The following is a 16,492-nucleotide window of genomic DNA, read 5'->3' as shown; positions in this document are numbered from 1 at the left end:
TATTTTGGGTAGCCAGTACATTCATGGGGTACTAGTAAATGTGTTACCACCATAACTACATATATTCTAACCAAAAGCAACCCGAACATCGCCAATCGTCACCTTCCATCACTACCGAAACCATGATTAGAATCAAACTCTCAAGCACTGTCACCATCTTTCAAATCTCACCCATGTTGCCATTAACTACAAGACAACACACGTGATAACACCATTATAATACGAAATATCCTAGCCAAAATCAACCAGCCACCACCTTTTGACACCTTTCGCCATCACAGCCACCCCCATTGGAATCAAGCTCTCAAAACATTATCACCATCTTTCAAATACCACCAATATTGTCAATAACGTTAAGGTAAAATACATTTTTACTTGTAGGGCACCATTATAACCCAAACATTTTCTAGCCAAAAACACGGCCAAACGACACCTTCCACCACCATCGATGCCAATAGCCGAATGCAAAATCCTGGTGTGACCAAATTTTTCTAAAAAATTCTTGGATTAAAAAAAATTATTTCCTTCGTCTCATTTATATAGGCCCTTATTTGAGCCACATTATATTCTTAAGAATGTATTTCTGAATAGTGTATTGATGGAAAATATATGGTTAAAAAAAAGAAAAGTTTTGGATTTTTGTGTGTAATATTATTTTATTGAAGAATGTGTGGTTGAAATGATGTCAAATCACTATTTAAGAATGTAATTTTTTTGAAAAAATGTGGCTCAAACATAGCTAGATTAACTTTCTTTATTTTCTTGTCTCATTTGTATACTCCCATTTTTTTATTGAGAAAGTATTTGTTTTATTTGATTACTAATATGTCATTATTTAATTTTCTTGATTATAATAAATTCCTCGCACTTGATCTTAAAATTGTACAGATTCTAATTTAACTTCTTAGAAGTATCCAAATACACACACATTCACACTTCTTGAAAATATGGACAAAAACACATTTAACCACCATTATTTACCATTAGTTGTTGAGAATTAAATAAGGGCGACCTAGGAAAATTCTTTGCAAAAATTGCTTTTTCAATAACATATAGCCCTTGTTTGATCCTCATTATTTTCAAAATATATTTTTCTCTTTTTTTTCAACCATACATTCTTCACTAAGATAATATTACACGTAAACCTAAATTTTTTCTTATTTTTTAACAACACATTCTCCATCAATCTGCTATTACAAAATACATTTTACACAAAAAAGGGGATTCAAACGGGCTCTAAATAAAATTTCTTAATTTGTGTAAAAAAATAAAATCAGCTTATATAAATGAAATGGAGCAAATGCATAGTAATCGATGTTGATTTCCATCGTAAAAGCCAATCTAGATGTGTATAGCCTAAAACTTCATGGTCTGACCTCCAGTCGGCAATATGACCACCCACTAGCAGTCACCTCCATCTAAATATCCAAAATATAAACATACTTAACATTCGATTGATGAAAATCATGTTTGTTTCCCAACCTAACTCATTATAATTACATAACATCTGGCCGTTGCAAAAGCAAACTAAGTCCATAGTATTTTATAAATGGTGAAGGTGTCGAAACTAAAGTTGATTCAAAAGTAATTTCACAACGTATAGAAGCCATTTTATTCCAGGCCCTTTTAAGGAACTGATCGAGTTTGCACATCTTAAATTTGACCTTTTTCTAAAATAAAGTACTTTACTCAACGGTAAAAAAAATTATGAAATTGAGCTAAAAAATAAAATATAAGTTGCTCAATTATATACCAATTAAAATCATATTATAATTACAAAATTGAAAACTTTACACTAGGGACGAGATACGAGAGAGGTCATTTGAGGAAACCTTCAAGAAAAAAGCTCGTTGTACATCACCATTTATATATTCTCCTACAGAATAATGAGGTGATGATAAATTGAATTAAAACTGTCAAAATCTCTTGACCACTTAAACGGTATGTAATGTGAGTTAATGGTAAAAAAATATTGGGAAATTTATTTTATTTTGTTGGTGAAATTTAGACTCAATCAATTATCTACTTTATCGATTGATAAACAAATATATAAATTGCAACGTACATGTAACACATTGCATTGCAAAAAAGTAGAAGAAAATGAATAAATTGAATTAGGTCCAAACAGCACCGGACAAGTTCTAGCGTGTTTCACATCCTCATTTTGAAATAAGTAACTTATCTTAAAAGCAACTCCAACGTTACCATCAAACTAAGAAAAATGCAATATCCAAACATGTCGATCATTTCATGATATGAGATTTGACATATAGTGTCATATGACATAAATAATCAAACTTGAGATAAGAGGGAATAAATAAATTACATAAACAAATAAAAATTCAGGTTTTTCAAGCTAAACAAGATACATTACACTGAAATTACAAAGTTCAGCAGCACGAAATAGAGAAACCACAGAATTTGTAGGACGAGCTACCGAAGGAAGTCTATAGTGAGAAGAAGAAATCTGAGATTAACTCCACGCAGGATTGAATAGCATATAAACGAATCCTTCACATGATCTCCAAACAGAAATCACAATGCATATAACATCTTCCATCAGTTGGCATATCTGGAGTCCCTGACATCGCCCAAAAGCATAACACGATGAATTTTACCTCCAGGCTTCGACTCGTTCTGTTTGTGAATTCAAAAGGCTAGTGATGCTTTTTTCCTTGCTCTTTTCTGAATTCTCAGGAACATGGACAACAGATGGCTGAATAACCTTTTTGGCACCATTCTTACTTGGTTGCCCCGTTTTAGTCCTCCGGCTTTTTGATTGGGATGGTCTACTTCTCGCAGAAGTGTTACCGCCTCCAACTCTATCCTTCGTCAAGTCAGCATTTTTCATCATATCGCCAGGGCAAGTCATGGCCGCATTTTCCTTTCCATCGGGAAGGATATTCTCGATAGAGCTTAGAAAACAAGGTGTTTCATTGCTAGTACAATTAAATTCTGCCCAAGAAGAGTTTTCTGCATCATTAGATAGTGGTTCATTTGCTGCATTAATTTGGTCGCCTTCACTTACCTCAATGGCCTTCTGGATTATTGGTTCGACAGTGCCATGATGATCGTCTTCATCAGCAGGCTCAATCTGTTTCGCACAAGCTACGTCTACTGCAGAATCTTCTCTTTCTCTCACGGTTTTCTCTATCAGAGTCTTGAGAAAATTCATTACTTGGACTGCAAACATTAATGCTGTCAAAGGGTCCGACATCTGCAGCCAGTAAAAATGTTAGCCATCCTCAAACGTAATGCAGAAAATTTATCCTCACACGAAAAAGAGATTGTTCTTTCTTTTTTGATGATACTTATGGGCTTAATTGATTATAAGTCGAGAGTCTATTTTCTACTCACCTGAGTCATGTTTGGTGCAAATACCATAGCTATATTACGTGCATTCATTTTGTTCAGATGTTCCAACTGAGCAACATCGGCCATCAAATTTACTGCCCAGTCCAATAGTGCAGCCTCTGTAGACGGTAGTAGCCTTGCAAGGTGAGTGCACTCGTCTTCTGATTGAGCCTGCATTACTTGCTCAGGTGAAAGAGGGTCCAACACTCCTTGTGGGAGTTCTCTAAACCAAGCCTAAAGAGCACCAACAGTGACGAGTTAAGCCATATTCATCAGATAAGCTAACAAATCGGAAATGCCATTATAATTCACTAGACACACACATAAAAGGGCGAAGATAAGAACGACCAGTAGAATAAAAGGCAGAACTAATTGTGTTGGAGTAGAATGGCTACTTAGTCTCACTTTAAATATCTATTGAATAATCTTAGAAATTATTAAATGTAAAGGCGTTTTGACAGAAAAAATGTACCCAGAAAAATTTAATTCGATCAATCGCAGAGGAGTACCTTAATAAGACCTGCTAAACAATGAACATCAATGTTATCCGGCACCTCTCCATTATTTAGTTGTTCCCTAACATACTCTTCCTGGCCATTCTCTGCGTTTATTCTAAAAATTCCTTCCGCCTGCAAATTCACATAAATTAATGCATTTTCTCTGAATTGGAACAGTACAAACATAGAAAGATCTTAACTACTTTGTCGAATATACTGTTTTTATATTAATTTTTCAACCAAAAAAAAAAAAAAAGGTTTTTCGGATTAAACATATTATGTTACCTGCAGTCCACCTTGGCAGTACAAGCGTCTTTGCATCATTAGAAGTATTGTAGGCACACAATTACCTCTGGAGTCGAAAGAAAGCTGCATAGATTCGGTTGAAACTCCAAAAACTCTTGTACTATACAAGAATAACATCAAAGTATAAGCACAATGTAAACTTGGGCAGCATAAATTATCAGACCAGCCAATCAAAAATCATGAAAATTTGAAAATAATGTCATTTTAGGGCCATAGTGCTTTTCAGATTATACAAACCACGCAACGCAATATACTAACTGTTCATTTCGCTTTTGCTTAACTCATTTCTAATGTCTCATATTTACCAGAATTAGGACTTTAACATTGATATATCTACCTAGATCATGGTATACTTCATCAAATCTTCATTAGAAAATGTTAAAAAAAAAACTCGTTTTCTTTGGGAAAAAAACACGACATGATAGTTTTACGAGGAATTTTTCATTCTCTATACCAAAATTGGTGTAGTGTTTTGACAGTGGATCCATTGATCCAATTAACAAATACTTTACAAGAACTCTTATTCATCTTCACAATTTCATCAAAAGAAAAGTTACACAAATAGCTATTTCCGTTTTACCGCTTCTTAAAAAATTTAGACTTCTATAACATATTTAACCAAAATGAATCCGACCCAAGTAACAATTTGAAGGGGGGCAGGGGGAGGGGGGTGAAATTGAAATCATTAAACTAACCTTGCACTTGGAGGTCTTCTAGGAACTTCAGGTTCAAACTCAACAGGGAGTCCAAGAAACCCATTGAACCTATCAAAGGTGACATGAGCTACATGTCTAACGTTCGTAGGCCAACCAATCTCCATCAGCCGCTCAACTCCGACACTCTCCGCCGTCGTACTCCGGCAGCCCACCAAAGATTTCCTAAAAACGCTCACAAAAACTTCTAAAACAGAAAACTGATCCCCGTCTCCTCCTTGTTGTTCTACCTCTTGTATACCATTATTTCTCCTGTAAAAAGCTATAGGGCGCCCATTATTAATGAGGGATTCATCGTTAAGAAAAGCCTGTTGGTGAAACCCATCATTGTTCGTGGGCAGTACACGTGTAATGGAGCTTGAAGTTGAAGACAAATGCAATATGTCCGTCATTTCTCTTGAACTGTCAATAGTGCGTGTTGTGTGTGTTTCAAGATTGGAGGGAAAATGGCAAAGTTTGGTGAGATTTTCTTATTTTTGAGTAAAAATTAATTGTAGACAGTAATGATGTGATGGGTTTGGTAGATTGCAATAGAGTGCTGAATATCGAAGAGAGGAGTAGAAATTGGAGAAGAATGCTTTGGGACTTTTGTTCAGTAGAGTTTGGTTCAAGTAAAGGTGATTTGGGCAGTTGAGACTTGTACGTCATCATTCATTCTTCGTTCTTTCTCATCTCTTTATATGTACATAGACGGCTTATTGTATGTAATATTTTATCCTCCCACCCTTTTATCAAGCCGTTGGTATTCGCTATTAGACGATTCTATACATATGGATGGTAAAATGTCTTACTTTTGCCCCCCGCTGCATTGTCCCGCTCCATTGGAGAATCGGGGTGGTGTCAAGAGCGCAATTCTTGTCCTAACTCATATTTTTTTATTTAAAATTTAGATATTTTAATCATGTATTGCCGTTGTCATCTTTAACTAAAATAATATGTTAAATACTTTTATTTTTGAATATCGTGGATTTTGCACTTGATCAATCAAGAATGTGAACTATTCAATCGTTATAAACAAAATTGCAAGCTTGGCCCCTTTGTAGAGAAAGATCTCTTAAATTAGTTCTTATATTTGATTTCATCATTTGAGCCTTAGTGGAATTTGGAGGGACCCCAATAAAATAATCTACCTTCTAAAGAAAGAAATACTGCGAATAATATTCATACAATTTTCTTTTAGTGGCTTAAGAAAAATTAAGTTAAGCTTCCTTTACATGCTGCTTCAAAATTTTAGTATGAGTTGTTATGTACGAGTTAGATTTATAGTTGACACGACAAGTTATCTAAAACACTAGGTTCAATCCGTTTTATGATTAGACTGTGCTTGCTGTACAACATCGTGTACAACATGGGTCACAATGAGGGGGCCCAGCCTTTTGGTCATTTTAGAGTGATAATATTTTTATATAACATGTACATAATCCTTTCTAGGAAATTGTAAATTGTCAATTTAAATTAATTATTGTCATAAAAATATAAAATAATTAGTAAGTTCTAATGTGAGTTAAACCATAAAGGGTTGAACTACTTGTATAGTCCACGTCGGATTGTACATGTGAGGGGACCCCACGCCTATTTTTATGACAATAATTAATTTAAACTGACAATTTACAATTTCCTAGAAGAGATTATGTACGTGTCATATAAAAATATTATCACCCTAAAACGACCAAAATTTGTTATTTAAAAGCGAAGACCCTACTGTAGTTACCTAAAAAGTTTATATGAATTATTAAATATTTTGTGGTTATTTCATAAACATTTTCTAGAGAATAAAATTATATTATTGTGGTTAATTATATATTAATTCAAACTTGAATATAACCTTAAATAAGCAGGAAAAAACAATTTTAATTTAGAAAGCATATTTATAAGATTTCACGTTGACCAGAAAAGGAAATATATATACACAGCTGGTATAAGCAAGGCAGCTACGTACGTATTTATTAGTGAAACTACTTCCTTAAAATATGAGTGCAATAATTTAATTATCTTTCAAATTGGTAATTAACATGTTAAAGATTTAGCCTCTACCAAATTTGGTTGCTTTCAATAGTCTCACCTACTGGCTGTTGAGTGCATTACTCAAAAATAAATAATATCACTTTCATTTAAAACGTATTTGATATACTCAATTGAATAATTTCACGATATAAATTTTATTTATAACACGTTTAGTATGCTCGACTGAATAATAGTGAAAATATGCTAAATATTAAACTATCATAAAATTGTTATATCAAATTTTAAATTAATATGCTGAGCTCCATTTCGAGAGAAATTTGTATTTTTGAATAGTATATTGATGGAAAATGTAGAGTTGAAAAATAAGGAAAAACTTTGGATTTACGTGTAATATTATCTTATTAAAATATGTGTTATTGAAATGATATCAAAACAATGTTTAATAATGCATTTTTTTCCGAAGAATGAAACTCAAAGAGGGCTTAAAATAGTAGATAAAACAAGGGGCCATGGGAGAGCAGAATGGCAAATTTGGAGTTGGAAAGGTAAAAACATCTGCTCAATCCAATACTCGCAGCCCCATCTCGAATGGACTGGATTACCGTCTAATCCAGTAAACGAGACGAATGTCATTGCCCTTAAGCAAGTACGAGAAAAATAGCCTCGTCGTGCTACTAGCCCATTTAAAGTTGACTTTAAATTTAAGTTTTTTATAAAACAAAAATAAAATATTTTTCATCATTTTTAAAAAGAATATAAGTTGTTTTTAACAAATTGAAAGAAAAAAAAAGTTAATAATATTTACCAACTAAAGACATAAAAAATAAAAACAAAAAATAAAATAAATAAATTAATTAAATCAAAAATTAAATTAGATGATGAATGAGATAGGAGACCCACCTCGTCCTGCTTTAACCGAGTATGAGAATGGGGTATGAGGACAAAAATACCACTCAGGGATAGGGATGGAAATAGTCGATCTGTCCCATATCCGTCCCGTTATCATTCCTAATTCAGAGAGAACCCATACATTTCCAATTACCACTTTTCGCTACATTTATTTAAAAATATATGAATTCTCCCTTGAATCGACTGATTAATATTTCAATCAATACGAAATTAAGATGTCCCACTTTTCAATTTTCACTTGTTGCTATTCTTAAAAGTCGAATGAGCTCTAGTCAGTTTAAAGTCGTTATTGTAATAATTTAATATAAATAAAACATACCCACAAAAATACAATCTAATCGCAAAATAAATTGCGAACGATATCTTGAACCCATAGAGTTGGGCACGAAGCATTTTTATTCCTAAGTAAATGAAGGTTTATTTATTTTTTTCTTTATATATATTCATTTTTTTTTTTTTTACTCATGGATTATATTCACAAATCACAATTCAACTAAAACGAAATAGTCACGACAAATTCTAAAGATATTTACGGAAATCACGTAACCTCGTCAAACTAAACCAGCATGGACTTCCATTTGTAAACATATTAAGGACCACAAACAGCCTTGAAAACGGGCTGTTGCCTATCGTTCGGACAGCTCAAAGCACAGAGGACACTAAAAATAAAGAAAAGCGAAAGTGGAGAAGAAAAAAGCAATTCATTTTACGAGAGCAAAAGGTGAAGGAACAAACGCTCTCCGCATAAAGCCGGAAACGGGTTTCACGGCCGGCAGCTGACCGTTATGGCTTCTTAAAACAATCACTGTTTCAAATTTGAACTTAGCATGGCGGGCTTATGCTTCCAGCATTGAAAATAAGGATATTTTGATAAAAGTTGATAAAATGTATAGTTGAAAATTGTAAAAATTGTGAATCCATGAAATATGTGATAAAAATTGAAGTTTGATCCGTTGAAAAGATATCACGAGTTTGACAATTATTATTTTCAAACTCTTTTTTATATATACTCATTTTCAACCACACATTCACATAATAAAATATTCTGATTTCTGTACGTAAATTTAATTTTTTTTCACTTTTTAACCACACATTCTCTAAAAAATCACTATTCAAAACCCCCTTTTTTTTTTTTCAAATAATGATTATCAAATAGGAGCTTACTAAATTTTTAATTATATTACACAAGCTGCCAATGTTTGAGCCCTATTCTTTGAACCTCATTTTTTCACAAACCCATTTGCAATCATACATTTTCACAATAAAATAATTTTGTACATGAATTCAAAAAAATTCATTTTTTTAACCACACATTCTTTACAAATATATTTTTTTTACAAAATTTATTATCAAAAAATGGTGCTCAAATATCTGTTTAGCATTAGATATTTCTTATAATAGTCATGCTACAGATTGACTTTACCAGAATTATGCCAAATTAAAACTCAGCAAAATTTCATTAGTAGTTGGGCAAAAAATATTTTTCAAAAATCCAATCATAATACGCTAACTCATTCTGTAAATCTAATTCTGATAAAATAATATGGTAAAATGGCATAAATCTTCTTATAAGTATTAGATATTTACAAAATCATTTTATAAGTATTTGCATGTAAGTATTTTTCATCTTTCAAGATGAAAAATAAGTTACTTATTTCAACACCAAAATAAATGTAACCTTTCTATAATAAAAATAAAAAATATATATTCAAAGAAACATTTTTAAAAGTAGAAAGTTAAAAACAACTTGTGCTAATTTTAATAAGCCAAATATTGAGTACTAGTTTTTGGCAACTTGTACTCTTATATAGCGATTTGTATATACAATTATTGTTAATGTAATAGGCAGAGTGAATAATTGTTTTGAACCATGCCAGTATAACAAGGATTTTTTGGTATGATAAAGTAATTAGGCTTCATTCATTTAAGGAATTCAACACGATCCCTCTAAGATTACAAATTGATTGCCATCTACTCAAACTGGTGTAGAATAGATGGTTTAGTGGATTGAGAAACAGTTGAATCGAAAAGGAAAAACAGTAAATTGTTAATTTGACGTTCGACCTCCAATTTGAGCTCATAATACCTTTTTGGAAAGGGAACAACGAGCCGGACTAAACACATTGCTTTGTTGTGACATTTGTTGGATTTTAGTCATCCAAGTTCGTTTAGAACTCAAAAACTGTTTTTTAAGTTTTAGTACTATTTTTGGCATTTAGTTTATTTCGAATTCTTTTCAATTTTAGTTCTTTTAAATTAGGTTTTCATATAAATCCTTATAAATAAAAGGTTATTTCTTCATTTTTAGGAAATTTTTTAATTAATAAAATATCTTGAGTTTATTTTTTTATTCTATGATGAATTTCAGTCGTGCATTCTTAAAGCCCTTGTTTAAGCCTTATTTTAGGGGAGAGAATGAATTTTTCAATAGTATATTGATGGAAAATGTGTGAATAAAAAATAAAGAAAAATTTTAGATTTGTCGTTAATATTATTTTATTAAAAAATGTGTAGTTGAAATTATGTAAAGCACTGTTGAAAAATAAATTTTTACCAAAGAATGTGGCTCAAACAAGGGCAAAATTTTTGCTTGAATTTCTTGTTTCACAACAATCGCCGTAAGCTTTGTCAATCCACAATTATGATGATCATAAAGGTCAATCTCTTGAATTGTTATACACTTAGAGCTGACTTTCATGAAATTTGAATCTATTTACTCTATCCTCAATCTTTTGACGATAAAGTAGAATTGTATGTCTAATAATTAATTTCAGGAAATCCCGGTTCATCACTTGACCCCATGGTCAGACCATATGTCTTCGCCACTACTTTCAATTAATCAAGATCCTTATAGCATGATGAAAAGATAAATGTGATTGGATTGAGACGTAGCATGTTGCAGAATAAGCGCAACAGAGAATTGTATGCCGAAAAATAAGAACAGAAGCTTGACAAAAATATTTCTAGATATTTTGTAACATAATATAACAATTGTGACTGTATTCAATGTTTTTTTTCTTTCTTTTCTAATTGGAGTTTATTTTGGTGTGGCTATATTATAAAGAATCTTAGCCCCCGTTTGGTACCTATTCATTTCAAAATGCATTTTTCTCTCTCTTATTTTCAATCACACATTCTTTATTAAAATAATATTACACGTAAATAAAAAAAATTTCTTTATTTTTCAACCACACACTTCCCATCAAGTTACTATTCTAAAATACATTTTTACATAAAAATAACTATCAAACACCTCCTTAATGTTCTTTAATATATTTTGTGGCACTATTAAATGCATAACTATAAGTAATATGATAAAAGTTGACTTTGTTTTAAACTGACAAATGGTGAAGAGTCATTGTTGTAAAATTTTAGTTTCCCAATTATACGAACCGTAATAAGTAATAGTGGATTTAAGAGTCCGGATTATCAATTCCACGAGGACTATTTTCTAGCACTTAATTCAATTTTTTCTTTAACTATTATTTGATAGAAACAAATTAACAGTTGTATGATTTGAGTTTTAATATAAAATCTAGAAAATAAATGAATGCCCACACGATTGGTTGGAAAATCAAATAATGAATGGATGTTAGGGCAGAATAACTTCACATATTAATCACCTTTATATCTCAAGTTAAAACTCAATTCTAATGTAGTGTTCGGTCGAATTCTCCTATTGTATTCAATTTATCATCTCGAGTTCTCATTGAACCTATTCAACTAATTAAATTCCACATTTTTATTCAAATTCAACTTAGTTAAACGAGTTCTTTATCTTAGGAATTCAATTATGACCGCAATAAATAGTATAGGTATCTCTACTCTTTATACCAATAAACTGAATTTTACTACATGGTCTAAATCCTAAACTCATATCTCTATTTGTAAAGAATTCACAAAAATCATCAAATTATTGATCGGATAATTTAATGTATTCAACTCATAGCAAAATCAACATATAGAAAAATTAAAAAATAAGAATCTTAATAAGAGAATGTAAATTATCTCAATTGGTTACATTATTCGCCATAACAATAAATTTAACTATTCATAATGCAAGAAGAAATATAGTAAATTGTCGTAGAATATATCACCGGATTTGTAATAAAGATGTAGAATAAAAAGTAAAATTCTTGCACCAAGATCTCCTTCCTCTTCCAATCAATGCTTCAAATCTTCAATTGCTTGGTGTTATTCTCCTTGAATTTCTCTTTTGAATCTCCATTTTTGTTGTCTTGCCTCCCAATGTGTAGCACCCCTCAAAAGTATGAGAAAGATGTATTTATAGTGCTCCCTCCGTTTTGTGTAGAAAGTAGGATTTTTATGGACTATAAAACGGCTCAAAAATGCGCCCTAGACGACCCAGACGCAGTGCCTAAGCTCTAGGAGACAACGCTTAAGCCCCGCGTCAATTTAATTGCAGCGCCTAGGCGCTATCTCAGGTTCAAATTTCAGTTTTTCTTCATTTTGGAGTGCCTAGGCGCTGTCTTTCTACTCCAATTTCCTTATTTTTGGTCACTTCATCCGCTTTAGTTCCTCGTTTTGCATTGTCTTTCCTAATTTTCAAAACAACACTAACAAACACATCAAAAACGTTCTATACTCACAAGATCTAGCAAATAATCAAACTAAAATTGTGCAAAACTCATGAGCGAAACAAACTCATCAAATACCCCCAAACTTAACATTTTGCTAGTTCTCAAGTAAACAAACACACCAAATAATAAAATCATCTAAAAACGATACACACAAGCATGCAAAAGATAATTGGCTGGACAATCAAACTTTTTACTTCAGGATTCGAGATTTTGATGTTTATTCCACAAACATGTTTGAAGTCACAATACCAAACCAATATCTACTCTTTCAGTGAAGAATCGACATGTATATGTGTGAAGAATTAAGAAATCAATCATGATTGCATAAGTTGTTTCAATTCCCGACCCTCTGTGTTGAAATATACCTTACATTTCTCGTAAGATTCACACACACCCCAACTTACACTTTTTCATTCATTCCCAGTATATAACCTAAGGTTGAATATTTTATTATTATCCTCACCCTCTTGAATAGGTGAACGTTACAAATTGCAAGTCAACACTTCAGTGAACATGGATTCTCCAATTATTTGATTGTTTTAACCACCACGACTCAACTAGCTAATTATCTTGCATCAAAAATCAAATTCCCTCATATTAGGGCTTAACCTAGGTATTTAGTGCTTTCGTTTTTTTATGCACTTGCTTCTTCTTTTTTCCTTTTTTTTTTTCACAAGTTATTTTATTTATTTATTATTATTATTTTAAATTCTCTCCATTAAATTTTCTAGATAACCCCCGTAATAGGTTTTAGGTCGATGATTTTCAAATCAGATGATTTTAGGACACCAAGTTTTAAACACCCTTACAAGCTTATTGACCCAAGTCAAAAAGGTTTCGAAAAGAACAATTTTTTTCAATTGCAACTTCATCTCTGATTACTTTCTAAATGACTCCTATAGCGAGCTTTAGGTGGATGGCTCCCAAGTCAAACGACTTTAAGGTACTAGGTTTTAAGATATCCTTGCAGACTTAATCACTCGAGTCATAAATATTTCAGAGAAAATATTAAAATTTTCAAATGTATATACCTTGATTAGTGCAATGCCCCTTATCACACATTTACAAAAGTATTCGGTTATTGGGGAAAAATCAATATACTTCTAATGTCGAATCAGGATCCCTGGCCTCATTCAAGAATTGTTTTTGATCCAATCCGTAGGAATCAATAGAAAAGGCAAATCCCTTATGATACACCGGATCCGGCTCGGTTATTGATAGAGTGAATAGATCTGCCATTTCTTGAAATCTCTCTTCTGATTCAAAATCGTGGTGTAACGTGTATCCTCGCCTGTTCCGGTCATGGAATAGCCCCAACTAAAGACTTTCACCTAGTTTTATCATGTTAGTCTAAGACAATCCATACATAAGTTTTACACATGAAATCCAAATTCACATCCGCTTCTTCCTACAACTGTAAAGTTACCACCAAACTATGCTAACTTTGGTCTAAGGATAAATAGCTTACTATGGCTTAGGTAAAGCATCTATGTCCAATTAAATCAACATATCTAACAAATGAATCAACTTGTTTCATCACAATATCAGACTCAATTCTGGCGCACGTATAATATCAAATTTTACAAAGTTAAGCTTCAATCAATCTAGCATGCATTATATCCATAGTTCATAAATCAACACCAAATCTCAAAGTAAAACGTAATTGTAAGCTAAAATGTCAAACTCAAAAAAATTTCAGGTAGGCAATTAATAATAATACACTCCCCCAAACTTAAACTAAACATTGTCCTCAATGTTAAATTTAAAGGAAAATGAGGAGGACTTTCCTGAAATGTCAGTATTGCCTATGATATTATGGTGTCTTGGTGTTGCATTTGATCGACTCTTCTTCCACATTCTTCCCCAAATTTGAGATTTATCTCATTTTCTCCATGTCCATGTTGGTTTGAGTGTTCTGTGATGTCATGTTCTTCAAAATTAAATTTGAAATATTAAACTCATGAAACAGGGGTTACCCAGCTAAAATATCTAATAATCAACTTAATTACTTCAAGACCTATGGGTAGAAAGATATGGGTGATAATTCCTGAATAAACTATAAATTAAACTATCCTAAAACTTTGAAAACAAAATAAAAAAAATAAAATAAAAACTTGAGTTGCCTCCCCAAAAACACTTCTTTTAAGTCATTAGCTTGACTTGTGCCGTTGATTTATTATGGTGGCTCGAACCAAATTATTCTATCATTGCACTTTGTGCAGCTCTCATTTATGCACCCTTTCTTGGCTTTCTATATTTTGATATTTTCATTTTTATCCCAACCAAGAAGTTCACCAAAATTTGATTTTTTTTTTTTACCACCTCGTTGATCAGGTGGCTCTTCTTCATCTACTCTACAACAACTTTTGATGTTGGGGGTTTGCTCATATTGGGTATAGTTATTGAATATCTCTTGCTTGTCCTCCACTCTCAATATTATCTCACCATTCACCATATCAATCAAGGTTTGTCCCGTTGCTAAGAATGGTCGACCCAATATAACTGGAATGTCTCGATCTTCTAATATGTCCAATACAATGAAATCTACAGAAAATATGAAATTTCCTACTTTTACGAGTACATCCTCAACTTTGCCACCTGGCCTTGAGATTGTTCTGTTAGCTAGTTGTAATGTTATTGATGTTGAGTTGACTTTACCTAGTTCCAATTTCTTGTAAACAGAATACGACATTAGGTTGATACTAGCACCTGTGTCACACAATGCATTAATTGAACAGGAATTTTCAATTGAAATTAGTAAAGTAAAACTCCCTGGATCTTTCAATTTATGAGGCAATTTGCTCTAGACTCTTGCACTACTTTCCTCAGTTAATGTCATAATTTTAAACTCCGGAAGCTTTCTTTTCTTTGTCAACATCTCTTTCAAAAATTTCGTGTAGCTTGGAATTTGAAGTATCACAATAATGAACAGAACGTTGATCTGGAGCTTGTTGAGAACATCGAGGAATTTTTCATAATTTGTGTCTTGTTTGTTCTTCTTGAGCATGAGAGGCATATAAGTTTTGTCTAGACTTGGTGCTTTGGCAGCTGATGTTTCTATACTTTCTCCATTTTCGGTTGCGCTTGGTGTAGATTTTTCTACCCTTGTAGCTTCATCAATCACTTCTTGGTCATCTTTTCTCTTGGGTTTCTCTGTAGTGATCTTTGACGATTGTACCTCGCTCTTTGTATTTATGACGTGAATATTTTGCTCCATCGACTTCTTTTGAAATCTTTGGGGAAACGGAAGTAGAGGTACATATGCTCTAACTTTCACGGGGGCTCTGGGTGGATCGTTCTCCACTACTTTAATTGCCATCACCTGTTTCTTAGGATTTATCATAGTATTGCTTGGCAATGTCCCTTATGGACGTTCTACAATTTGTTGCACTATCTGACCAATTTGTGTCTCCAGTTTCTTGATGGATGCCTGCTGATTTTGAAAGTTCGTGTCAATTTGCTGGAACATCTTGTCCGTCTTCTGCACATATTGTTGAAACATCTTCCCCAAACTTGATCTTCTTTCTTGCTGAAAATTGTTCTCATATGAATTGAAATTACGGGAGCTATTTTGAATAAAATTTACTTGTTCCTTTGAAGAAGTAAGCATCATGCAGCTCTCTGTAGCGTGATTTTTCCCACAATTCTCACATGCTGAACTGGCCATCATTGCATTTGCTCCATGTGTTTACAATTTTATAATTAACTTTACCTGTTTTGTTAAAGCTGCTATCTGTACATTGGTAGATATTGTGCTGTCTAATTCATACATTCCAGCTACTTTTGGTGGTACCACCCTTTTTTATGAGAACATTGAATGTGTGGTGGCAATTAACTCAAATAGGTCCATGATTTGTTGTACTGATTTCCCTATGATTGATTCACTAGCAGAGGCATCTACTTGAGATTTTGACAGTGGTGTAAGTCCGGTATAGAAGTACTACACTTGGTTTCCTAGAGTTATTCCATGGTTTGGATATTTTCTCATCAGCTCATTAAATCTATTCCATGCCTCGTGATAGCTTTATCTCTCTTTCCGTTGAAAAGTTTGAATCTCCAATCTGATTTTAGCTACTCTCGCCGATGAGAAAAATTTATTGCAAAATTTTCTAGTTAGTTCTTCCCATGTAGTAATGCTAGCATGAGG

The 16,492-nt window shown here is 32.6% G+C and overlaps 1 protein-coding gene across 1 annotated transcript; it reads right to left on the bottom strand.

The window, feature by feature from the left end:
• Positions 1-2,280: 2,280 nt before the first annotated feature.
• On the bottom strand, positions 2,281-5,554 carry LOC111412547 (rho GTPase-activating protein 5-like). Its single transcript, XM_023043483.1, has 5 exons — positions 4,853-5,554; positions 4,137-4,257; positions 3,864-3,983; positions 3,358-3,588; positions 2,281-3,217 (listed from the first exon to the last, which is right to left on the bottom strand). Exons 1-5 carry the CDS (start codon positions 5,260-5,262, stop codon positions 2,615-2,617), a joined length of 1,485 nt encoding a protein of 494 aa, XP_022899251.1. The 5' UTR covers positions 5,263-5,554; the 3' UTR covers positions 2,281-2,614.
• Positions 5,555-16,492: the final 10,938 nt, after the last annotated feature.

Source organism: Olea europaea, chromosome 2 (genome assembly GCF_002742605.1).
Source record: "Olea europaea var. sylvestris chromosome 2, O_europaea_v1, whole genome shotgun sequence".
Classification (NCBI taxonomy): Eukaryota; Viridiplantae; Streptophyta; class Magnoliopsida; order Lamiales; family Oleaceae; genus Olea; species Olea europaea.
This window is presented reverse-complemented; position numbering and strand designations above follow the sequence as displayed.

Bases quoted from the DNA above. Each gene is read 5' to 3' on its own strand.
- LOC111412547 (XM_023043483.1), bottom strand. From the start codon at position 5,262: ATGACGGACATATTGCATTTGTCTTCAACTTCAAGCTCCATTACACGT. The intron at 4,258-4,852 runs GTTAGTTTAATG...ATTCTTGTATAG, and splicing joins AGAAGACCTCCAAGTGCAAG to TACAAGAGTTTTTGGAGTTT. The intron at 3,589-3,863 runs GTACTCCTCTGC...GGTGCTCTTTAG, and splicing joins GTTTAGCAGGTCTTATTAAG to GCTTGGTTTAGAGAACTCCC.